This window comes from Apodemus sylvaticus, chromosome 10 (assembly GCF_947179515.1).
Source record: "Apodemus sylvaticus chromosome 10, mApoSyl1.1, whole genome shotgun sequence".
NCBI lineage: Eukaryota > Metazoa > Chordata > Mammalia > Rodentia > Muridae > Apodemus > Apodemus sylvaticus.
In genome coordinates this window covers 48,737,346-48,763,751 of record NC_067481.1, presented here as the reverse complement: position 1 = coordinate 48,763,751, position 26,406 = coordinate 48,737,346, and the positions used below count along the sequence as shown (strand labels likewise).

The 26,406-nt window shown below is 41.3% G+C and overlaps 1 protein-coding gene across 4 annotated transcripts in view; it reads left to right on the top strand.

Annotated features, from left to right (window-relative positions):
* The window catches only part of Smg6 (SMG6 nonsense mediated mRNA decay factor), a 243,243-nt gene that overhangs the window by 44,311 nt on the left and 172,526 nt on the right, over nucleotides 1-26,406 (top strand). For all 4 annotated transcript variants that reach the window (XM_052194232.1, XM_052194230.1, XM_052194233.1 and 1 more), the window contains 2 exons: nucleotides 12,247-12,308; nucleotides 20,135-20,280. In XM_052194232.1, coding sequence (XP_052050192.1) covers nucleotides 12,247-12,308; nucleotides 20,135-20,280 — 208 coding nt within the window. The remainder of the gene's footprint in view (nucleotides 1-12,246; nucleotides 12,309-20,134; nucleotides 20,281-26,406) is intronic.

The following is a 26,406-nucleotide window of genomic DNA, read 5'->3' as shown; positions in this document are numbered from 1 at the left end:
GACAGTGAGTGGGCATTGCAAATAAAGCAAGAAACAGCTGATGTCTATACTTTTTGATAAGAATGTTTTAAGACTAATTGTTAAGGGATATGAGGAATGGGCATTTGGAGATATAGCTCAGTGGTTAAAAACATTGGTTGCTCTTCTAGAGGACCCAGATTCAATTCCCAGCACCCACATGGCAGCTCACCGCTGTCTTTAATTCCAGTTCCAGGACTTCTGACATCATCACACAGACATACATGGAGGTAAAATCCAATGGACATAAAATAAATCTTCCAAAAAAAAGAAAAAAAAAGAAAAGATAAAAAGAGATATGGAGGGAGACCAAAAGATGGCTCGGAGGATAATAGCCCAAGTCCAGTTCCCTCAAACCCATGTAAAATGTTGGATTTTACAGTGGTACTCACCTATAATCCCAGCACTGTTGTGGCAAGATGGATGGTCAAGACAGAATTGTCTAGACAGCTAAGGGTCATCTTGCCTGGAGTAAGTAGTATAGCAGCAGAAGCAAGAGACTCTGCTTCAGTCAGTGGACAGCGAGAACCAACCAACCAACCAACCAACCAAATGATGGAAAATGTAGAAGAGATAGAATTAAACCAAAGATAAAGGGCTGAGGTTGTAGTATGATGGTAGAGTGCTTGCCTAGTATATGCATAAGGTCCTGACTTCAATGTCCATTGTAGACAGATAGATATGTGTTTGCATTTACATAGACACACACACAGAGACACACACACACACACACACACACACACAGACACACACACACTCACGGGAGGAGGGCGGGAAAGAGGGAATGATTGAAAGGTGTTCTTTTGAATTGATAGTTTTGGTCTGGGAAACAGCACAGAAAAAGAAAGAATTTAAGCCCATAAACCAACCCACTAAAAAACCTTCACTGAAAATAGGCCTAGCTTCTAGTTACAGTGCAACTGGGTCTGACACCAACAGTGCTGTGGGTTTTTTCACCTTATTCCTGAACTATGGCTGGGGGTTGGGAGTAGTCGGTGAGGGCATGGCCTGCCTGCTCCTAGATGTGCTGACTTCAGGACAGGCGGGGTCTAAGTTTGGCATTGGCATATTTGTAGCTTTGGCTTTGATGGCAGGCAAATGACAGGCCATACCAGGCCCCATGGTTGTCCTGTGTGATCCATTTTGATCTGAGTTCTCTCTTTCTGCTGCTAACTGCCTGTGAGGTAGAGTTGCCTCTGTTGATAAAGAGCAGATACAGAAGTTCACATCCAAACCTGAATAGCCATTTTTAAATTGAAACACTTTTCCTAGAGTTGATGCACCAGAATCCTTCCCTTATTTGGTGCCTTCCTTAAATCTGAAGTTTGCATGAGGTTGCCAGCACTCCCTGCATGCTGGTTGCTTGCTTTTTGGTGCCCATGGCAGAGCGGTTAATAAAGTCATCTTTGTAATCATTTCTGTCCTAGCCTGGAGCTCCTTCTCCTTGGCTCTCAGGTGCTTTCTCCTCCTTTCCTGGGAGGGCCAGGGGTTCTCTTGTGTTTTGATAGGTGGGTGGGCAGAGCTTGTGTTCGCAGATGTTTTATCTGAGTTGTGTACAGTTCCTTGATGATAAAGTGTGTGTACACTTACATTCTTTGACTCTTGAAAAATGTTGTCCTTATTAATCATCAGATTGTGAATTTTTCCAGGAAAAATGTTCAGTTTTAAAAATTCATTTCATTGTTGCTGCTGTTTTATTCCTGTGGAAAATGGCATTCCCCCTTTCCTTTTCCTGCTTTTTACTGGGGGCTGGGGGAGGCTGTTATATACCCCAGGTTGATTTAGAACTTCTTGATCCTCCTGCCTCAGGCACTGGTATTACAGATGTTACCTCTATACCTGCATGGCATTTTCTTAGTGTGCACTTGAGTGCTTTCAGCAACCTGTATAATATTACCTGGACTATAAAAATCTATTTCCCTAAATCTGTAAAATTTCTCAATTTGTTTATTTTGATGGGCACAGAGAGTGACATCAGAGACTATTAGGGAGTTGTAGTTGAAGTTTCTATTGAATCTTGTTTTTTACATCAACATCTATGGTGATTAAGAATACAAATTTTGGAGTACATGGTTTTGAATTTTTCCTTGAGCAATTACCTAACCTCTGTGCTTACTTTCTTCATCTGTAACATAAAAAATAGTACTTACCTCACAGAATGATTAAAAGTTAAATGAGTAGTGTATATAAAGTGCTTAGAGCATTGTCTTGTATATTGAAGATTCTATAGAACTTATTGTTATCATCATCATCATGGTGGTTGAGTATGAGTTACCTGCTTTGTTTGACTAGGAAAACTTGAGCCACTAATGTCTGCATATCTTTTTTTTCCTTCTTCAAGACAGGGTTTCTCTGTATAGCCCTGGCTGTTCTGGAACTCATTCTGTAGAATAGGCTGTCCTGGAATTCAGAGATCCGCCTGCCTCTGCCTCCCAAGTGCTGGGACTAAAGGTGTGTGCCACCAATGCTCTACTCTTTTGGTAATTTTAGCTCTTAAGAATCAGCCTTGTAAATTCAGTGTGTCCTTAAGTTGAAGGCCCTGCCCAAACATCTAATAGGTGACTCATGCATTAAGACATGCTGCTTTCTGTATGGCTTAAGGAGCTAGACAGAGTACTAGACTGGGTAGCAGACTTTCAGTCCTTTGTACCGACTGAGCCGTGTTTGAGATCCTGAGTATTTCATCGCTCTTGCCATATGGTAACCCAGAAATGATAGAGAAATACTATAATCTTTGGAGCTAGATATTTCTGTCCATTTATCCATTTGCTCATATATGACCTGAAGACTGCTTCATCCTGGCTTTAAAAAAATGAGTTATTCAGTAAAGGAACAATTCAGTCTCGAGCTATGGCTTGCAACTTTCATAATGTCATAACCCTTTAATACAGTTCCTCAAATTGTGGGGACCCCCAACCATAAAATTAGTTTTGTAACTACTTCAAAATGTAATTTTGCTACTATTATGAATCATAATGTAAATATTTGTGTTTTCCGATAGTCTTAGGCAATCCCTGTGAGAGGGTATTTACTCCCAGGGGTCGAGACCCACAGGTTGAGAACTTTTGGTCTAGAGTCATGTTTGTCCTTAAATATAATAGCTGTTTTAATTAGTGACAAAGAAATAAAATAAAAATCTTTCCCAGTCACACTAGCCATCTTTAAAGTGTTAATACCCCCCCCCCCATGTAGTTAGAATGTACATGATGGGGGTTGTGTGTGCTGTGGTGTGTGCACTGTGGAGTCACTTTGCTCCTCCTACCTTTACATGGGTTTGAGGATGAACTCATGTTACCAGGCTTGTATTCAAGTGCTTTCACTTACTGAGCCTTCTCTCAGGTTGGGATTTTATTCTCATGTTATATTTTTAAAGTTCCTTCACTTGGACTGGGGCAGCGTAGATGAAACTGTTACTATAGATTGGAATTCTAAAATCTACATAGAACTCTTTTCTTTTGAATATCTTTCTCTGTGTTCTAATTACCTTCTAATAAGATGATTTAAGCTCGCAGAGATGGTTACAGACAATGGTAAATGTGTGCTTTTCCTGCATTGTTAATGCTAACAGTGTACTATTTATTATTGTAGTCTTGTATGTTTGACCACCATGTGTAATATGTCTACAGCATATTTAATCTTTTAAATCTATAATAGGTTTTTAGCAACCACTTAATACATGTATTTTAAGAGCTAAGAGCAATTCTAGGCCATTTAAAGACATTTGAAAGGGGAGTTGAGTGTTGATGTTGCACCCTCTAATCTCAGCACTCGGGAGGCAGAGGCAGGCAGAGCTCTTGAGTTTGAGACTAGCCTGGTCTATAGTGAGTTCTGGAACAGATAGGGCTACACAGAGAAACCCTGTCTGGAAAAACAAACAAAAAATACAAGACATTGAAAAGGGAGCTGGAGAGATGGTTATGGGCACATGCTGCTCCTCCATAGGACCTGTGTTTAGTTCCTAGCACCCACATGGTTGCTTACAACAGTCTGTACATAACTCCAGTTTCAGGGGATCCAATGCCCTTTTCAGATATTCTTGGGCACTAGGCATGCGTGTAATGGACATATATACACATAAGCATGTAAAATAAAACAAATCTTGAGGAAAAACATTGAAAGGAAATAATTCCTGATTTTATCTCTTAAAATGATTTCACTGTTGCTTTTAGTTTACCTTTTTTAGGATTTCTCCATGGCTCTGGACTTCTGTTGGTAGTTTACATGGAACGACAGCCATTGGACTCACAAATAGGGGTCATGGTTGTCTTTGTGTGGAGTGCTCATCCAAAGTCCTTCCTGTTTGTTCACTTTCTTCTCTAACTCCATTGTCATTGAGTGAACGCAGTAACAGCTTAGCTTCTTGCCTTTAACCCTCATCCTCATTACTCTTAAATTTTCTGCTGGGCAGTGGTGGTACACGCCTTTAATCCCAGCACTTGGGAGGCTGAGGCAGGCAGATTTCTGAGTTCAAGACCAACCAGGGCTACACAGAGAAACCCTGTCTTGAAAAACCAAAAAGAAAGAAAGAAAGAAAGAAAGAGAGAGAGAGAGAGAGAGAGAGAGAGAGAGAGAGAGAAAGAGAAAGAAAGAAAGAAAGAAAGAAAGAAAGGAAGGAAGGAAGGAAGAAAGGAAGGAAGAAAGAAAGACTTAGATTTTCTAATAACCAGAGTGACCTTTAGAAATACAGCTTTGCTCACATCACTGACATGTTCAAGACCCTTCATGGGCCTTAAGATCAAACTCTGTCAAAGGCTTCTACAGGGTATCCTTGCCTGCCAGACCCTCCTATAGAACTGCTTACCCTGCCGTGGCTGATTTCTCTTGTGACCATCACTATGCTGTTTTCTTTGTTTATGACCAAGACCTCTTATCTCCTCCTATACCAACTACTTGCTTCAGACATCAAATTTCAACTCTTCTAGGACAGTTTCTCTAATAATTCTGCTCTTTATCCTATTCTCCTCTAGCCATGATTTCTACCTTCTTGACATTTTGTATGTATTATTTAATACACGGAAGGTACCTGGGGAGTTTCTGTGGAGGGATGAGAGAATAGATTCATGAATATGTTGACAGTATGAGAAGGATCTCAACATCTTCTTACACTCTGACAATATATTCATTGACAAGATGGGTTTGTGTATGTGCTCACAAGAAACTTTTTTCTGCCTCCCTGCCTGAAGACAGCATAGACACAAGGGGTTTCGGCTCCCCTACTCTTTGGGTAAATGGGCATGAGAGTTCCCAGACGTTGAGAAGGATGAATCAGAAAGAAAATTCATTCAGAAAGTAAGCCAGTCAGAGCAACAGTGCTGCCCTTTAGCTGAACTTTCTCTTTTTCTAGATACCTTGAGATTCTAAGCTTGGTGGCATTTTTGAGTAGCTTGCTACAGATTGTCAAACCAGAGTATAACGACTCATAAATCTTAGTCTGATTCTTTCCCTTGCTAAGGAATGCTTTTGAGATGGTCAGGAGGCTTCTAGCCTATGTGTCTTCTTTTTCCACCCTGCCACTTGGTGGTAAGTATTTCTACTTGCTGAGTCATCTCATTGGCCCAGAAAAGGTAGTTTTAGAATGTCTATTTTTAAAATTTAAATTCATATGGCTCAGGTCCAGCTGTCCCAGGGTCTCTCTATGAGACTGGTGCTCAGTTATAGCTTATCGAGCTGTTGTGCCTAGAACAGCTCAGCACTACTGGTGTATCAGCATCCTGCTCGTCCTCAGACTGCTGGGGACATCTTCAAATAAGGAATGTGTATGTTGATTTAAAAAATCAGTCTACCTATCTACGGTGTGTGTGTGTGTGTGTGTGAGTGAGAGAGAGAGAGAGAGAGAGAGAGAGAGAGAGAGAGAGAGAGAGAGAGAACTTGTAGGAATTGGTTCTTTCCACCCACCATGTGGGTCCTGGAGATTGAACTCAGGATCCATTCTGAATATTTGTTAAGGTTTATTTTTATTATTTTAAAGTGTGTGCGTGTGTGAATTGTTGCAGGTACCTATGGAGGTTAGAAGTGTTGGAGTGACTTCTGATGTGGGTACTGGGGATTGAACTGTGATCCTCTGGAAGGACAGTATATGTTCTTAACCATTGAGCTGTCTTTCAGCCTATGTTGGTTTTTTTTTTTTTTCTTTCACTCTGCAGGTATTTAAGTCATGTTGATTAGCTCACCTGAGCTTTTTTTCTTATCTGTATCCTAGAAAGGATGTTGAAAATAGGCTGGTTGTAGTAGGGCAAGCCTTTAATCCCAGCACTTGGAAGATGGGAGGAGGCATGTCACTAAGTCCCACCCAGGCCATCCAGGGAGGGCTACACACTGAAACCCAGTCTTAAAAAAAAAAAAAAGATGGAAATACTACTAAGTAGCTTTTATATTTTTATTAATGTTTGCTGTCAGATAGAAAACATACTGTGTGCCACTCTTCCTGTCTTTATCACTTCCTTAGATCTCACTTCCTCTCAGATATTCCCCGTCTAAGCATGGGAATCACAATGCCTCCTGGCAACTTCAGAGTTGGTAGGCCTTGTTTTAGGTTTAAAAAGCATACCTGGGGTTAGAAGTTGGTTTATCTTCTTGGCCTCTAAACCTATTTGGCTGACCAAGAAGCACAGTGCTAAGGGAGACAGACAGACAGACAGACAGACAGTATTCTGGGTCCCTCGTGTCCTCTGCTTCCCTCTGAGCTCAGCCTCTACAGAGGTGTATGAGTGACCTTTGATTGACTGCTCCGAAAGCCCTGGGCATTTTACTTTTGGTACTTTTGAAACTTGGTTTATACCAGTGCTGTCTCATATAGAAGAATAGAACCACCTTTCCAATAATAGAAAAGTTGACTTCTTTTGAAATGTTTGATACCTATGAAAATAGAGTCAAAACAAGAAAATGATAATTTATGCTCTTCCAACATTTTTTTTTAAAAAGACATGAATTCTAAATACTCTTACTGTCCTTAAAAAAGATTTGTTTTTTAGAAATTTGATTTTCTACATAATGGTGTGGAATTAGAATGGGGCACATCTTAGACTCTCCCATGCATGGTGTTGTTTTGCTGCCACCAAGCAGGTGTTCTTTTTCAGTCCAGGGATAACAAAGTACTTAGGTACAGTTTCAAAGAGTATTCTGTATGGTTTGTATAAAACATTTACTTTTTATGAAAAAAAAAAGATTAAAAAATTTTTTTGAGACATACTAACCCAGGTTGGCTTCAAACTCATTATGAAAAGCTGCTATCACATCTCAGCCTGGCAAGCTGGGATTACAGGTGTGAACTATCAGACTCAGCCTAGGGTTTTTGTTTGGTTATTTTTTGAGACATAGTCTTATGTAACCCAGGCTAGCTTCAAACTTGCTATGTAGCTGAGGATAACTTTTTGATGATGTACAAAGACTAGTAAGTATTTTGTGGTTCTGGAATTAACAGGTTATAACAAGGGGGCAGTTCTGTGATTTTTGTTTTGTCTTCTCATTTTGTAGCTCTCACTGTCCCTGGAACTCACTGTGTATGTCGAAACAGGTTGGCCTCAAACTCACATAGATCCACTTGTCTCTCTATCCCAAGTGCTGGGATTAAAGACAAGGGCTACTACTCCCAACTAAGGAGACAGTTTTTTGTTTGGTTGGTTTTTTTGGATTTGGGTTTTTTCGAGACAGGGTTTCTCTATATAGCCCTGGCAGTCCTGGAGCTCACTCTGTAGACCAGGCTGTCCTCGAACTTAGAAATCCGCCTGCCTCTGCCTCCCAGAGTGCTGGGATTACAGGCGTGCACCACCACCGCCTGGCTAAGGAGACAGTTTTTAAAGTACTAGTTTAACTTTGTTTTTTTTGGTGAGATTTCTTTGTTGTGTTTAGCATGGGGTTTCATGTAACCAAACTGGCCTCAGGTTTGCTATGTAGCCAAAGATAACCTTGAACTCATGATCTTCCTGCTTCTACTTATGAAGTGCAAGGACTTCAGGCGTGTATCATCATGGTTTCCTGACTTCAGAATTCTTTTATTGTATTTTAATCTTTTCATTTATCAGCTAGGTAATTTTCTAGTAGAAACTCCATTTTACTCTGTGTGTGTGTGTGTGTGTGTGTGTGTGTGTGTGTGTGTGTGTTGGGGGGTGATAGTACTAACAAAATATATCTGATGCAACAATTAAAAAACTGATCAATGGCAGACTTCATTCTGCAGACCTACTTATGCACCTAATATACTTAGTGTCTGTTTGGGGTAAGTTTAGAGTTTATGATAAATTGGCTTTACTCACCGTCTCTTTAAGCACCATCTCTAGGTACTATACCCAAGAAGCATTTTTAGTGCTTTTAATCCCAGCACTTACGAAGCCATTAATGCCAGAATTTATGGGGCAGAGGTGGGCAGATGCCTGTGAGTTCAAGGCCAGCCCATTCTACATTTCAAGGTCCAGATCAGCCAGGGTTACATAGTAAGACCCTGCCTTGAAAAAAGAGGCAGGAGGAGGAGGGCTGTAGAGATGACTCATAGTGAGTTTCAGAGTGCGTGGCTCTTTCCCATAGGGATTGAGTTCAGTTCCCAGAACCCATGTCAGGGAGCTCACAAATGCCTTTTACTCTAGCTGGCCTTCTAGGACACCTGCATATGCTTACACAGACATATACACATAAAGAAAAGAATAAAAATAAGTTGCAGAAATGGAAATCAGTCTGTGGAAATATGTTGGAGAGAAAAGCTCATACTAAAGTTTTTCTGACTCAGAAAAACTTGGTTTCAGTTATGGATTCTTAAGGGCCACCCATAATCTTATTCTTGCAAAGAGTTTGAGGCCAGTCTGAGCTACTGCCTAATGAGACCCTGTCTCAAAAGACTAAGGGCCAGAAGTGCAGTTTAGTTCAGACTGCTTGCCTCCCACGTGCAGAGTCCTGGCTTTGATTCTTCTGTGTTTTTATTTGTTTTTGGAGTTCTCCAAAGACCCTGCTTCAGAGTTAGCTGACTTCATATTGTCTCTTGTGAATGTAAAACTCACTTTGATAAATGTGTAACAGATCTGCTCCCTCTGGGTCGTATGCTTTATACCTCTATAATACACCCACATTTTTACTTCCTTTCCTTATTAAAGTGGTTTTGGTGATAACAAAATGGAACAAAGTTAGGGTAACAGACACTTTAGACAGAAAATAAAGCATTAGTTCTCAAGGTCAGGGAGAAAGTGTATATATACTTTCAAAATGAAAGTTTTCTTTAAAAAAATGTGCATGTGGCACACAACTTTAATCCCAGAGCTCCTGACAGAGTCAGAGACAGAGACAGAGACAGAGAGGCAGAGGCAAATGGATCTCTGTGAGCTCCAAGACAGCTATATAGTGAGACTCTGTCTCAAAGCAGAACAACAACAACAACAAAAAACCCCAAAAAACTAGATTATGTTACAATATATAATAGTAGCAAATATAGATTCAAGTGACTTTTAAAAAGTAGATGTAGTTAATATATAATAGTAGCAAACATGGATTCAAGTGATTAGGTAGACTTAATTTGTCTCTCCAAGAAAGTCCCTTTAGGAAGGTATGGGTAATGCCAGGATGCTCCAAACCCCTTGGGGTTTTCATTCTACTCTAGGAGCTTTATGGCTCAATGGTTCCTATCCATTCCGTAAAGAAAACTTAAAAGCACAATTGTATTACTTTTTGGTTGTTCTTATTCATTCCTCATTCCATCAATTAACACGTTCTGTTTCTGAGGTTAAGAGAAGGAAAATTATGCATAGAGTCTGGAGGCCTAGATTAAACTGCTAGCTCCTATTTAAAGCAGGTTCTGTGTTGGGGTTGCCTTAGGGCTTAACAGATGATGTTAGGCTTGAATTAGTGGACTATTAACAATTCTTTTCTTACTAAAATATCCTTTACATGTAAATGGAAGCAACTTATAGAGGATTTCTTCTATTTATGGATCAACCTGTGTGATTGATAGCTGTGAGAAGAGAAATAACTAGGTTAAAATAGGAATAGAGAATGTATACCTTCCTATCTGAAATTATTTCATAGCTATGGAAAAGTAAGCAGCAGGGTGTGTGTGGTGTTTGCCTAGAATCCCAGCACTGAGGAGGTGGAGGTGGAAAAATTGCAAATTCAAGGCCAGTTTGGGCCACAGCAAGAGCATGTCTGAAGGGGTGAGGAAAGAACTTAGGGAGACTGGGGCAGCTGCCAGAGATGCTATACCAGGTCAACTGTCTGTGTGGGATTAGGTGCACATCTGTTTGATTGGAAGTAAGTCTGTTCACAGCATCCTTTTCTACTACAGACTCTTGAGAGCTGTACTCTGGTCAAGGTTTTGCTACTAATTTTAGTAAAAAACTGTTGGTAAAACCTTTCCCCACTATCCCTGACCTTGATAAAGCATGCTGTAACTAGCTTGAGCTTTTAAACTACATATAGATCATTTAGGTGTTTAATTGCTATTCAGTTTAATTAATGCACTAAAGGCAAAAATAAAAATGGAAGCTTTATTTAACCAAGCTTGATGTTGAAATCCTTGCTGTCTCATTTTTGTATAAAAGAGATAGAATTGCCATAATTTTATTGGTGTTGTGTTCTGCAGGCTGATGACCCAGTAGTTTTTATTCTTTGAGGGTAAACTATTCAGGGCTATTGAATTTTTCCTTATTCTAGTAGTTACCCTCTTTGCTTTTACTTTTTTATATTTATTTATCTATTTATTTAGTTCATGTGTGTGTGTGTGTGTGTGTGTGTGTGGGCTTGAGTGTACATCTGGAGATCAGAGAGGAACTTGTGGGAGTTGCTCCTCCTCTTCTACCGTGTAGGTCCTGGAGACTGAACTCCGGTTGCCAGGCTTAGTGTCAAGTACCTTTACCTGCTACCCATCTTGCTGATTCACTAATTCCCCACTTGAAATAAAAATTTCTTTAAAATTTTTAAAAACTTTTGAGGCAAGGTCTCACTGTGTAGCCCTGCTTGTCCTGGAACTCACTCTAGAACAAGCTTGCCTTTCACCTCAGATCCACCTGCCTCCTCAGTGCTGGGATTAGGTGTGTGCATCATCACACTCAGCAGAAGTCAATAACCTCAGCCCTCTCTCCTGGCAGACCACAGGGCACTGTTTCTAGGAGATCAGGGAGATAGTAAGATTGAGTCTTTATTTAAATTGTCCCTACTTGGAGCTGCAGAGATGGCTCAGCAGTTAAGAGCACTGAGTGCTCTTCCAGGGGTCCTGAATTCAATTCCCAGCAACCACATGAAGGCTCACAACCATCTGTAATAGAATCAAATGCCCTCTTTTGGTGTGTGTGAAGATATCTATAGCACATTCATATAATATACATAAAGTAAATAAATCTTTTCTAGAAAAAAATTGTCTCTTCTTTCTTTGGAGTTCAATTCGACTCCCCGGACCCCTCTTTATTTTCCCAAAGGAATTATCTCAATTTTGATTGAGATAGGTTTTCTAGAATCTTTGATTCAAGATTGCAAACTGGTGGCTCATAGATAAATGAGGCTGGCAAGTGAGTTTGGAACTTAAATATTTTTTATTTTTATTTGTATCTAGTACTTAAAAAAGCCAGAGCACGCTACATAAAAAACTCACATTCCACTTCCCAGCTTGGTTCTACATAGAACACTTGTTGGGACTGGAGAGTAAGAGCCAGAGGTTCCTGTTGTCACCACCGACCTCCTTCATGCCTGGCCTCAGCAGATACCTCATCTTCACCTCCAGAGCCAGAACTGAACTCTAGTTTCAAAAGTTAGTAAAGTATTAGATGAGGCACCTTGGTGGTAAATACCTTAACCTTAGTTGTCAGAGACCTGCTTTCCTACATAGATAGAAAAACAGTTCTTAAGTAGGATCAGGAATTTCTCTAAAACTGCTGTTACTCTATTTCTGTCAGAATTTAATTTCCATTATTATGGAAACCAGTAGTAGCTTCTCGATTCTATAGAGAGGAAGAGGCATCACTCTCTGTAAACCTGCTCAGTTCAGATTTGTGGCTTCCATTTCTGCACAGGGGTGCCACTGCCAGCAGAGGGTGCTGTCCACTCACTGAGTCCTCTGTTGTCTTGCCTCAGCTGAAAGGCAGCTGTTGGGCATGTGCCCTGGGTCTGTGTGAGAGTTTGGGCATGTCCATTTGGTTCCCATCCCCAGTGCCCACCCCTTTAGACCCTGGCCAGGTTATTGTGTCACTGGGGACTGTATTCAGTAACAGGAAACTGGGGAAAGTTAATTGTTTTCTCCTCTCCCTTTTTCCCATGCAGCTGAACAAAAGGTTCATCCTCAGTTTTCTCCATGCCCATGGGAAGCTGTTTACCCGGATTGGGTAAGTGTGCAGGATGTTTATTTTATTTCCCTACATTACAAGTCATTTTGGAATTTAATATTGTTAGCAACTAGCCTGTGTTTGTAACTGAGGGCACAGGGTGTGAATTCTTAGAGGCCTCCACCTTCCCTCCGTTCTCTTTTCTACTGTGTTCATAAAGTTTGAGAGATATCACTATCTTTGTCTCTCCTTTTTTTCTTTCTTTCCTAACACCATTCTTTTAGGACCGTCTTTCTCAGTCCCCTCTTCTTGTCTCCCTGGGTTTCTGTTGACTTTGTCTTCCTGCTTAACTCCCAGGAAGTCTGAGATAGTCATGCTACAACCTTGGGTACAGTTTCCAGGGGTCCCCCTTGGGGAAAAATTATCTCCTAATCTTTCCTCAATAACAGGGTAACATTTTCCTTCCTCTGTGTTCTTCTGACCCATCCAACTTCCTATGTGCTCAGTCCCCTGTGCCACATTGCTGATCTCAGTAAATCTCTGTAAGCCCCAGGGAAGGCAGTATGTGCAGAAATTTAGGCCTTTCTCCCTTAAGTCCCTGGGAATAATTTTGAGTGTTCCTCTTGTGTATCAGAAGAGGTTTTCCTGACAATGTAAAACTCACCATCCAAAAGCTTGACAGCCTTCAGTGTCAGAGGAGATGTGTGTTGAGTGTCTCTGTGTTCTTCTGACTCATCCAACTCCTCCTTTAGTAAAGGACATCAGAGTAAAGCAGCTGTAGCCCTCTATAAAGGTGTGCTGCTCAGTCAGCTTTGGTTTTTTTTGAGACAGGGTCTCTCTGTGTAACTCAGACTGGCTTAGAACTTGGCAACTTTCCTGCCTCAGCTTTCCAAGTGCTGGAATTCCCAAGAGTACCACCATGCTTTGGTTCTTGTTGGTTTTCAATCTTTTTTGAGTTAGAAGTTTTATCGTGAGCTGCGCTTTGAGGTGATTGGCTTCACATTGCAAATCTCCTGTTACGGCGTTCCCCTTTTTTTCTCTGCCTTGAACTTGTAAGGTTCCCTGTCATTATACAAGTTTTCTGTGGGGAAGCAGAAGTCAGGGCAGCTTCCATGTGTTTACTTATTTGAGGTGACAAAAGGCTTTGTGTCCTGCTTGAAAAGCCATTGCCCTGTTGATTGTGAGTGAAAAGATGTTTCACATTGTACTCACATGGTGTCTTTTTGGGCAAGCGTGATAGTCATGGCTACTTAAAGGATATTTTAGATTCTGAAATGACTTGGTATCATTGGAGACTTGCCAAAAGATAAAAATCTCTACCATCAGAAATAAGTGTGGAGCAATTTATTTGGGAAAAATAAACTTCCCAAGTTTAGCTGCTTCTAAGTTCTCTCTAGCACCATCAACATACGTTTCAGTGGAAGAAGCTTTGTCTAACTCAGCTGTATCCTGAGTGCTCAGTTAACAGTTGTGTGGATGAAGATACATTCAAGAATAAACATTCTAAGAAAAAGACAGATTGGAAAAGGCCAGAAAAAAGCATCTGGTATTCCCGTAGGTTCCAGTAGCTTGCAGCTGGTCATCAGTGAGCGCAAAGCTGTAGTTACGATGGTAACCGACATGTTCAGTAGAGACTGGGAAGAGAACAGGATGCAGGAAGTACGAATTGCATGATTAAAATAAGCTGACACCTCTCCTCTTAGCTAGCTTCAATGGTTGCCAGTTTTCCCCTTTCTCTTCCTACCTTGCACTCAACTCTGTAACTCCTCTTCCCTTCTTTGTTCCTCCTTTCCTTTCCCCTGTGTCCTTCCATCCCCGTCATGTAGCTCAGGCTGTGCTTGAAGTTCTGATCCTTCCTGCAGCCACCTCCTCAATGCCAGGATTATACTTGCACGCCCACACCTGCTTTCCCTCTTCCTCCTGTGCTTGTCATTTAGGTTTTCCTAGATTGTTGTCTAAGCTCACCAATTTCCAAACTACTGACATTTTGACCTTTGAGAAGCTTGTATGTTCGTAGCACCCTTCTATCCATGACAGTCACATACTCCACTCCCAAGTTGTGATTAAAACTGTCTCTAGGCATATATCTCTTGGACTCCAGAGTGCCCCTTGTGGAGACCTATGGTTTTAGATGTGTCTTGTTCATCAGAAACATGGACTGAAAAGCTTGTATAAGTCTTACTTTATTTAGAATGTATGGTAAGATATTTAGGATATATATATATATATTATCAGATTGCTAATTATATTCTATTTCTTTTTTAAAATTCTCATATTTAAGCATAGATACTTTGGAACAAATCTGGGGAAAAGCTACAGTAATGATTAAGCAGTTGGGAAAAGAGGACTAAGGGTGAAGTTCAGTTGGTTCGTTTACTTCCTAGAGTTCAGCAAGGCCACATTCAATCTCTAGCACCAGTAAAAACTACGTGTGGCATTCCTGTGATTCTACCACTCAAATGGTAGAGGCAGAAGAACCAGGAGTTCAAAATTATCACAAGTTTTTTACCAGCCTGGGATACATCTGAGACTATCTCAAAAGGGGGGGGGGAGGAAGAGAGGGAGGAGAGGGAGAGGAATATGAATGAGCATGAATATGAATATGAATTTCTCTTACTCTGGTCTAGATTAATTTTCTGTATCTCTAAAGTTCTTGAATATAAGAGTTGTCAAAAAGTTAATCCAGGCCTGGTGAGATGGCTCATTGGATAAAGGTGCTTGCCACAAGACTGATGACCTGAGTTCCATCAACAGGTAGAAAGAGAGAGACAACTCTTGCAATTTATTCTCTGACCTCCATCCATGAATTGAGGCACATGTGCTCCCACACATTCTCTGTCTGTCTCTGCCTGCCCCCCCCCTCTCAAAAAGATGGTCCTTTTCAATAAAGAAAATATCTATCAATTGTAGACATACTTTAATCTCTGAATGAGTATTCCTCTAACACTGTTCTTGAGATAAGAGAAAGTAACATTCCTATTGTTAAGGGGGGGCGGTGCTGAAAAGACGGCTTAATGAGCATAGCAAGATCTTGAAAGATCCTGGCTTTATTTCTGGCAACTCCAACTGCAGGGGATTCGGTGTTCTTTTCTAACCTTTATGGACACCTGCACACATGTGGCGCGCGCGCGCGCACACACACACACACACACACACACACACACACACGAAAAAGAAGGTAAATATTTTTAAAGATTTATTTATTTTTATTTATATGAATACACTGTAACTGTCTTTAGACACTCCAGAAGAGTGCATTGGATACAATTACTGATGGTTGTGATCCGCCATGTGGTTGCTGGGAATTGAACTTAGGACCTCTGGAAGAGCAGGCAGTGCTCTTAACTGCTAAGCCATCTCTCCAGCCCTCTTAAATAGATTGTTGCTAAGGTTCATTCTAGTCCCTGTGTTCTATAGCAATATTGTGTTTTCTCTCATCACCCTGTGACATGGTTTAATTAAAAAAAATTTTTTTTGTTCCTATGATGTTTTAAGTTTTTAAAGAATTAAGAAGTTGAGAAAACTTAAGAATTCTGATTCTTTTGTGCAAAAAATGTTGTCTAGCCCAGCTGTGTGCTCAGCATCTGAGGGATTGGGCCTGCCCTGTTAGTCACTGTCTGAGGCATTCTTGAGTCTGAGTCCCAGTGTTGCCTGAATGATTGGTCTCTTGAAATTGCCATCCAAACAAGACAAGTTGTCTCTAGAGATCACAAGTAAGCCATGTAAGTCAGTAAAGTGTATGCTCTGAAAATGATCAGTCTTCTTAGATTTGAAAGAATAGGAGCTGAATCCTCTCAGACTCTAGAAGAGGAATCAGTCAGGGTTGCCTGGAGGCTTCTGATAGATGCCATCCCGGTGAGGTGGACAAGACCTGCACTTGGCCTCAACTGAGAGAGGTCAGATGCTGGCAACTGGTAGCATAAACTCTTGAATTATTACAAGTAGAATAATTTTGCTTCCTCTTACTGCCCTGGTTGAAGTCACCACTCGAGTTTGTGCTTGCTTGCCTTAGCATGCTATTTGCACATCTTCAAGGTCTTGGAATGTAAAGACCTAGTGTATTTATTTTAGATTTGAGTTCTTTAAAAATCAAGTATTTGTATTTTATTTATAAAATTACTAAATGTCTTTAAATATCAAACTCAGAAGTATTCATGATAGAGGAACTTCTTTTTATATTATACAATGTATATTGTAAAATATTTAGAAAACTTAGCAAGAAGAAAATGCTACTCATATTCATATTTGTTTGGTTTTTGTTGATACTGTGTAGCTCTGTCTGTCCTGGAAATCACTGTGTAGAGCAGTCTGGTCTAGAACTCACAGAGATCTGTCTGTCTCTGCTTTTCAAGGCAGATCTGAGATTAAAGGCTTGAGCTACTATGCCCAACTAAGTTGCTCCTATTCTTAATAGCCAGAGAGAACTGAATACCTGTAATACTTAGTGTGTATTTTAGGGTCATTTGTGTGTGTGTGTGTGTATGCATGAAAGTAATCATATTAAACTGCTTTACAATTGTTTACTGGACATGTGTTGAGGTTTCTCTCATGTGAGTATAAAATCAATATAAAATTAGGTGTAGTGCAGATGTAGGTGCTTTTTGTTGGTTTTGGGTTTTTTTGTTTGTTTTTTCATTTATTTGTTTGTCTCATACTGTAGTCCAGCTGTTCTAGAACTCCATAGCTAGCCCAGGCTGGACAACAGTCCTGCAATCTCAGTTTACCAAGTTCCCAGGTGCCGGATGCCAGCATTTTTGTCTGCAGTGTCTGGGCCTGGCGGGTGCTTCTGATGGTTTCTATTCTCCTCCTCTTTTCCCTTTATTGTTGTTGCTCGTGTTCTTTTTTCTTGTCTTAAATTTTATGATTATTTCATAAATAACATCCAGAAATTCTTACAAAATACAAAGCTTCTTTCCACTCTGTCCCCAGCTCTTTCCCCCCGCCACCGCCGCCACTACCACCGCCGTCCGATTTCCCTCCACTGTTGTTTATTTTGTTTCAAGACAGGGTCTCACTATGTAATAGCCCAGGCTGACTTCAAATTCAACTATCCTCCTGCCTCGACCTTCTCATTGCTAACATTACAGGCATAGGCCACCATGTACAACTTTGGGTTTTGCATTTGTGTGTACTTGTACACAGACAACACACTTTAAATGTATATAAATTATATACCATCATTATGTTAGTTTTATTATAAATTGTTTTGTAATATGTAGGTAAGGTACAAAGGTACTTCTCAGAAAAATACATGAAACTACTAATAGTTTCAAACCAAAAACAGAAAGAATTTTGGTTACAAATCTTTGAAACAGATTTGTATTAATTATTGAATCCATTTTGTTTGTTGTGGGGTTTATTTGTTTGTTTGTTTGTTTGTTTTGAGGCAGGGTCTCTCTCTTATAGTTCTGGCTATCCTGGAACTCACTATGTAGACACGCTGGCCTTGAACTCACAGAGATCTTCCTGCCTCTGCAAAAGTGACTTTTAACTGTGATTTTCTCATTGGTTGCTTAACACTTGATTTTGTTTGAGTACTTCTCCACAACCACTGAATAGATTTTTTTTTTTTTTTTGGTTTTGGTTCTAGTTTTTCCAGATAAAGTTTCTCTGTGTAGCCCTGGCTGTCCTGGAACTCACTTTGTAGGCCAGGCTGGCCTCAAACTTAGAAATCCACATGCCTCTGCCTCCCAAGTGCTGGGGTTAAAGGCGTGCACCACCACTGCCAGGCTCACCGAATAGATTCTCAGTTTCTCTTTTTAAGACAGGGTCTCCTTCAGTAGCCCTGGCTCTGCTGGAGCTTGTTCTGTAGACAACAACCTCAAGCTCACAGAGATCTGCCTGCCTATGCTCCTGAGTTCTGGGAATGAGCCATATTCTCTTATATTTGATGTGTGAAACTAATCTACATTCTAAACCATTGATTCTTTAATTATGTTGTGTTAATTGAAGGAAGGTTATTTTGGAGTTGTTTTAAGTTTTTGAAAAAAAGAATGTGAGCATTTGACTTGTACTCATTTGAGGCTTTAGTCTGTCCATGGAGTGTTAAGGGATCTGTTTCAGTCCCTACCCTAGGAAAGAGGCTTCCTCAGACACATGCCCCATGTGACACATGCCCCATGTGACCCTTCTGTCCTGTCATTCTGTGCTGGCGCTCTACTGCCTTTCAACACAGAGACACATGGCTCTGAAACTTGCCAAGCGTGGCTGCTTTTCTTTCAGAGTGAACTCTGCTCTTCTTGTAATGAGAAGTACTAGCCCCTTCCCCACCTCCATGTAAAGAGAGTGCTGCACAGTGTCAGGATTTAAAATGAAACCTTTGTTATAGCCCATGGGGAAAAATGGATCCAATCCAGCCACAAATATCACTCCCTGCCATTCCTAGTCTATCAAGAGTTTTAGCAGCTCTGAAGATTTTTAGAGGGAAACAATTTTGCTTTGTTTTGTTTTGATTTGATTTGGGACAGGCACTTAAAATGGCATGGTGGTGCTAGAAGTAAACACATGGCATGTTTCGTGCCAGTGAAAATGAGGACAGTTGAGCAGAGGCAGACTGGAGTAAACTGTACTTGACTCGTAGCTGTGGCATGACTTCTGGGCACAGAGGGTCAGCATCCAAAGGAAAGGTATAAAGATTGCCAAAATTTGATAAAGCTCTGGGGTTTTCTTATCAGGGAAGGATGCTATTCAACGATAAAGACTAAGGTTGGAGCAAAACTCACACCACCTTTTTCCAGGATTTGAGGATTGCCTGCCTTGGCTTTCCAGAAGCTATTTATTAATCCAGCCTAGATCTGTTCCCCACTGTACCCCTCAGAGTACCACAAGCAATTGGATGGGGTGGGGTGGGGGGTGGTAAGAGATATTTTGCTGACCACGAATTGTTCAGCATAGCCCTAAGGCCTGTGTGCCTGGTTTCTCTCTCTAGCACCAAGTTTGAGTTTGCTTTTTATTTCAGAGGATTTCAGCTGTGGTTTACTCCTTGTTGCCAAAGGAGCTCCAGGCATGCACCACTGTTTAGGATCCAGTGGCCACATTTGGCAAGCACTGGTTTGAATGACCTCTCTTTAGAAGCCCTAGGTCACTGGCTGGATTTCTGCCTCCCTACATTACAGGCTCTTCCTGTATTGGGAGTGGCAGTTGGCCAGGGAATTGTATTTCCACTGGTCTGAAAACATACAGACCCGATGAGCAGCGGCTTGAGAGGGAGGATAGCAGCACAGGAAAGGCTGGAGACAGACCATAGGGAGACCTGGGTTTGGGGTCCTTCAAGAGAGAGTTTGGGACCCATGGATGGGCAGTGAGTGTGAAGGCAGGGCAATGTTCTTTCCTTTTCATTCTTTCTTTTATTTTTAAAATTTTAGACAAGCTATTGCTGTGTATCCTTGGCTAACTTTGAACTTGAGATCTTCCTGCCTCAGCCACTCAAGTGCTGCGTTTGCAGGCATGATCCACCATGTCTTATTTCTGAATTAATTCTTTAAGTAAAGAAAGATTTTTTTGTAGTTAGATTCCTTTTACAAAGCACAGTTTTCATAAAGGAGACTTTTAGGGTTGGTGTAGGTATTAGAGTTTAAAGAAAATAAGTTCACTGTTTAGAAAATCTGTTTCAAACAGAAACGTGTCAGTTTGAATCCATTTAATATGGGGTGGGGATTAAGAAGAAGCCTGCCAAAGTGTAAGAACTTATAGCTATTTATCCAGTAATGGAGTTGTTTTCATCTCTAAGCTTTGAATACTTTGTTCTCTTTTTTCTTCTATATGTGCAAAACTGTGGGATAAGTAACAAGGAAACTTCCTAAGTATTAGTTGTGTGCTTGGGAGAGGGGAATTGTTCTGAGTGCTTTGAAGGATGTGCCTCAATAATGGAATCCCCATATTTGTAGGATGGAGACATTCCCTGCAGTGGCTGAGAAGGTGCTTAAGGAGTTCCAAGCATTGCTGCAGCATAGCCCATCTCCTATCGGAAGTACCCGTATGCTGCAGCTTATGACCATCAATATGTTTGCCGTGCATAACTCCCAGCTGAAAGGTAAGGGAAATCCAGTTTCTCCATCCAGAGTTGAATTTAGTATCCTTCCTATGCTACCTTATCATTAACCCTATCTCCACATACACAGACACACAAAGAGAAACCGAAATAAATGCAGACAGATCTCACACACACACACACACACACACACACACACACACACACAGCCCTACCTCTCTCCCTTCTATTGTTTATTGCTTCTTAGATCTTTATTTTAGTCTCTAAATTCTGTAAGACTCTGTAGTGCTTGGGTGGAATAAAAAGGAGAGATTCGTAAGTATGAAGTTTAATTTAAAAAATCCAGAGATGCTGTTGCACATCTGGCTGTGCTAATGGAAGCAGCAAGGCCTCTTAGAGGCTGCTTACCCAGGACTTCTCCCAAGAGAGAGGCATTGCTGAAATGTTTCATTCCAGAGACCGTATGCTTGGCAGGGATTGGGAATTGCTGTTTCTGGACTCATGTACCCTGTTTGTTCAATATGGAAACGTCTAGTTCCCTATGGGATATCCCTTATGGGACCCTGCCAGAGAGTAAGAACAGAGAATTGATGAGCTTTGGTGACTCAAATCTGGAAGCACAAAAACCCCACCAGGCCCAGAATCTGGCCTGGTATGCGTTCTGAAGTGTTTTTTCTGAACACTTTTTTTTTTTTTTTTTTTTTTTTTTTTGGTATGAGGTGGGAGTCGAGGAGGAAAGGGCAGTTTGGTAGGACTTTAAAATGTTCTGATGACCATATCACATTTGAAGGATGTTTCTAGGATTCTTCCCCCCCCCCCCCCCCCCCCCCCCCCCCGGCCTCACTTAGGTAAGGCTGTTGTGGTTTGACTTGATAGAAATATGTAATATGAGTGACATTGCTTTGTGTTTCTTTACAACATGTTGCCAAGGAGTCATTCCAGAGCATCAACAGAGACTATTTGGTCAGATTCTTATCTGCAGTGCCAGGAAATAGGAATTGCCCCGTGGAGACTGTGTCATAAAGCAAATGGAATGTCTCTGGACAGTGCTCTTTGGTTTACCTTTTCTCAGAAATCTCTCCTCTCACCTGCCGTCGATCTGCTTCTCTTCCTGGCCATATCGGATCTGTGTTCAACTTGTTGCTGGTGGGGAACTCTCCTAATGAGTGAGCTTGTCGAACTCCCTACGGACAGGGAGTCTCCTGGGATTCGAGGAGCTTCTTAGCTGGTCTGCCTGGGTTTTCAATCACATTTGAATCCTGGAAGGCATTTCCCCATTAGGTTGCTTTATACAGTATCCAGAATGTTCAGCAGTAGGCAAGATATGGAGGCTTAGGAGCCTTCACAACTAAGCCAGCTTTTGCTGAGGTGGCTGTGTGCTTAAGTGGGGTTGCAAGAAGGCCTGGAGCCTTAAGGGACAGCACTGATTTCTAAGGAGAAGGAAATAAAAAAGTTTGTAAAGTGCTCCCTGGTGAGGCTATGCCATACTAAAGGGAGGGAAATTTTGCTACCAAGAAGGAAGCTCTCAGGGTGTGGTGGCACACGCCTTTAATTTTGGTCTGCTTATCAGAGTTCCTGACTAGCCAGAACTTCAGAGTAACACTCTGCTCATTGGGCTCTATAAGTAGGGCCTCCAGTTGCCCCTGTATTCATTTTCTGCTTGCATATCCAAACCACCACTGCCGTATGAGCTGGAGAGCTGGGACACAGAGTTCAGCAACAACTGACCTATGGTCTCTATAGGTGTGAGTGTAAAGAGCCTGTTTCAACGGCTTTTGGTGTGTGGAAAGGAAGACCCTAGATTTTTCATAGACCACCAGTGAGTCTTTTTCTTGTAGCTGTTAAGTAAAGGTTAAGAAAATATGGGTGTTGGACATCAGTGGGAGGAGCAGCCCTTGGGCCTGAGGGGGTTTGATACCCCAGTGTAGGGGAATGCCAGGGCGGGAAGGAGTTAGTCGGTGGGTGGGTGGGGGAGCACCCTCATAGTGGCAGGGAGAGAAGGGATGGGATAGGGGATTTCCAGGGGTGGGGGGACCTGGAAAGGGGATAACATTGGAAATGTAAACAAATTATCCAATAAAAGAAAAAGAAAAAAAATATGGGTAAAAGGAAGATAAAGATAGAGAAGGACTCTTGTGTATTTGAATCCAAGATACTTTTGTAGAACTTTTCTGTAGTTGGTCATAAGGTGGATCGTCTAGTCCGGAATAACAAGTAAAGGCTTATGGCCCCACTCCCTGTACTGCCCTTGCCCTGGCTCTCACCTCCATGAGGCAAGAGGAGCCTCAGCTGAGGTGGTCACAGGCTCCAAGGGTGGTTCAGGGAAAAACAGCCCAGGCCACAGGATAGAACACTCAACTGGGACACAGAGCTCTGCGGACGTGCTGCCAAGTACCCGGTGTGCAGCTGAGGCGGCCATCCAGACCCCACTGTGTGGGCTGCCATTGGGATAGGAGTGAACAGAGCACTCAGCAGGCCTGGTTGGTGGGAAGATGCACTTTTCCATTTCCCAGCACATGAGTCATCTTCTCTGGGCCCCTGTGCTGTGCTTGCACGGACAGTGGCAAGAAGGGGGTGTTGTGGCTGAGTAGCAGCATCTGTGCCGGGGGTGGAGAGAGAAGAGGGCTGGGGAGAGGGTAACAATTTAAATCCTTCACTAATCAGCAGCACTTTGAATCACATTTTTATGAGTAAGGAAGTGATAAATCAAGCTCTGTGTGTTCAGCCCCCAAGTCCTGTCAGCTGGTGCCCTTCTAACGGGTTCTCTCCCTTCTAGTCTGCAGGCTGTCACAGTCACCACCCAGCCACAGGTCTCTGGCTGTCTGAAACCAGGAAGTAAGGCCTGACACAGCCTGGCCTCCCAGGTGCTGTGGGTCCACAGTGATTTGGCAGTCATTGCAAGTTACAGAACATCTGGACCATCATTTTTCTTTCCATTCCCTCTTGGATGTGTCCTTCTGGGTGGGTGTTTACATATGTCAGTTCCTGGATTCTGTGGAGAGGATCGTTCCAGCTTGAAGCAGAGGTGATCTTCTAGCCCACAAGGAAGTTAGATCTTTTGTCTGTGCCAGAGCCATTTCCATAGATGTGGGATCAGTATTATGGTTTGGAGAGCAACAGAGCTTCCTTAAAACGTGTGTCCTTTGCTAATGACCTCCAGTCCTGCAGTGCCCTCGTAGGTCATTCTTGTGTTTTGTGCTCCCTTTGAAGAACTACCTTCTACAGTAGGCCAGGGGTACACATAATATGCTTGCTAACACTTTATTGTATTTACTTTTAAAATATGCTTTTATTGTAGACTTGAAATATTTAAAAGCTTTAGATATGGTAGACAAAGTAGAGGGGTAAAACTGTGGTACAGAGAATGGTGTCCTTCCCTTACATTAGGTTTTGGGGACACTAACTTCCTCGATCATGAGCCCTATGCAAGATCCAATCCCTGTGGGATTATAGTCAGCTTGGAATCCTAGTACTCGCTACAAGATGATTGGAGACAGATACATTTGAGGTTAGGATGGGATATTTGAGGGTCCTTAGTCTCTTATTCCTTAGACACAGGTATTTGATGAGTGCATGAATATAAGAAATTGAAGGCCATGGCTCTAGGAAAGCTGTGTGCCTTGCTTGACTAGTCTCCAAAGTTGGTGGCTAAATGGGTGCTTCCTGGAGTGATGTCACAATGTCTATAGCATTCTTAGCCTAAATGGAGAAAGGCCTTCTTCGTTTATCTCAGTATTAATACTTCAGTAGCTGTCTGGGTAACTGATAAGGAGCTAGAAGGTAAACTGTTGAACTTACTCACAAGTACTTTAAGAACTTTAATTTAAAAAAAAATTTAAGGAAATAAAACTATTTTCTTGAAGACAAATAACTGATGCAACATTTGTGGTAGGGCATCATGGAAATCTCTTTGCATCCCCCATCTGTGCCCAATTTATTCCAATCTGGACTTCCCCTCGGTGCCCCCACTCATTTTAAAAATATGTTTTATAATTTTTGAAATCAAAACCATCTCAGGCACACTGTTTTATTTTACTGTATTATTGGATTATATTTCCTATAAATCACTGGATGTTACTCATTGGCCACCATTGGAATAACTTCCCTTTTTTGTGCCCTGGCCTTTTCTTTTCCCTTCTCTGTTAGTTCATAGAGTATGACTCCATTTCAGCCCTGCAGAAGAGCCCTAGTAGCAGCAAGAGGGCACTCAAGACCCAAGAGACACTTCGTGTGTGTGTGTGTGTGTGTGTGTGTGTGTGTGTGTGTGTGTGTGTGTGTATTTTCATGTTGCTTGCTGTAAAGGAACATTTAGGGGTTAGAATTGAGGCAGAGTTAGACTGGCTTTCATTTCATGATCCTTCATGTTTGCTTTTGTTTTGGTTTCTTTTGTTTCTGCTTTTTGAGACTGCATCTCATTCTGTAGCCCAGGCTAGTCTCAATAAATACTTTTACACCTCCTGAGTACTAGGATGACACGTATGTACAACTATGTCTAGTATATACATGCCTTATGTTATTAATATTCCTGTATTGAAGGAGATAGAGGAAGTGATCCATGGGTGTCTCGGGGCATTGAGAGCTATAGCTGCCTACATGGCACTAACAGTTTAACCTATAGGCATGAGCCTCTTTGTGCCATTAATTACATTTGGGAGGTGACTATGATTGGGAAGTTCATTTTACAATCAGAATTTGTTTTCCAACATATAGCATCCCTAAGACTTTTAGGAAGAACAGTTTGTTCTCTCTTTCAAGTTACTTTCTAAGTTTTTTACTCAAGCAGAATGTATGAAGTGTCTGATCCTCTGTTTGACAGAAAGGAAATCCACCTTTCATAAGGGGGTTAGACTTGGGAAGGCAGGCTGGAGGAGCCTCTTGTCAACAGGCTGTTTAGCCACACTCCTTCCCTTTGGCAATCTGATTGTGGCTGCTGCTGAAGTTCCTGGAAAAGAAGAGTAACGTAAGTAGACGTGTTCAGGGACTCACCTCTATTTTTCCAGTTCTGAGTTCCAGTGTCTCTCTTGTTTTCAGGCTGAGGAAAGAGAAATGGTAGTGAAAAGTTAAATGAGGAGATTCAGTCATCATGCCAATAAAATTAAGCTTATTCTTAGCATATCTATTAAGGAAATGCTTTTTGTTTACCTGAAGATAACAGTGTAACATCATGTCCCATGGCTGTTTGGTGTTATGAAAAGGTATAATATCCCATTGGCAGACAAGATTATGCTAAGTGGTGCATTTAGTTTTTGTTTTTGGGTTTTTTTTTTTTGTTTTTTTTTGTTTTGCCATTTAATTCTCAATTTGGCATCTTTTTCTCTGCCTGTGAAGACTTACACTAAAAGACAAACACTGTTTAGGGGAATTTTGGCAGCAGGGGTTGCAGCCACCTTTTCCATTGTTTTTCCCCAATTTATTTACTTACTTATTCTTCGATGTTGGCTCAATTCAGGGCCTAGCACATCTAGACAAACACTCTATCATTGAGCCAAATTCCTACCCCCAAATATATATTTAAAGCTTGATTTATTAGACTTTTTACTGGGCCTATTTTGTTTGTTAAAAATATATGGGGCTGGAGAAATGGCTCAGCAATTAAGAGCACTAGTTGCTCTTCTAGAGGACTCAGGTTTAATTCCTAGCACCCACATGGCAGTTCACAATTATATATAACTCTAGTTCCAGGGGATCCATGGCACTGGGATGCATATGCATGTAGGCAAAATACCTAAACACATAAAATAAAAATAAATCTTTAAAAAAGAAATAAGGGCCTATTTCAAGAGGAAAACTTGTTTACAAAGTTTAAATGCATAGTTTACATAAGAACTATATCTCAAATACTGTGTTTTATATATGTCATATACTATATTTTGATCTTATTTACTCCCACTCTTCCTGTTACTATTCCCTACCTTCATATTCCCCCAACTTTGTATCTTTTGTTGTTGTTTGCATTTTGAGACAGTATTTCTTTGTATATCCTTGGCTGTCCTGGAACTAGCTCTGTAGACCAGGCTGGCCTTGAATGTACAGAGATCCAACTCCTGAATACTAGGAGTGCTATATACTGCCAATTTTTTTTCCTGAATAACTTATTGATTATAAATTGTGCTACCCATATACTCCTACATGTGGGGCCATCCGCTGAATCTGGTGCACCTACCAAAC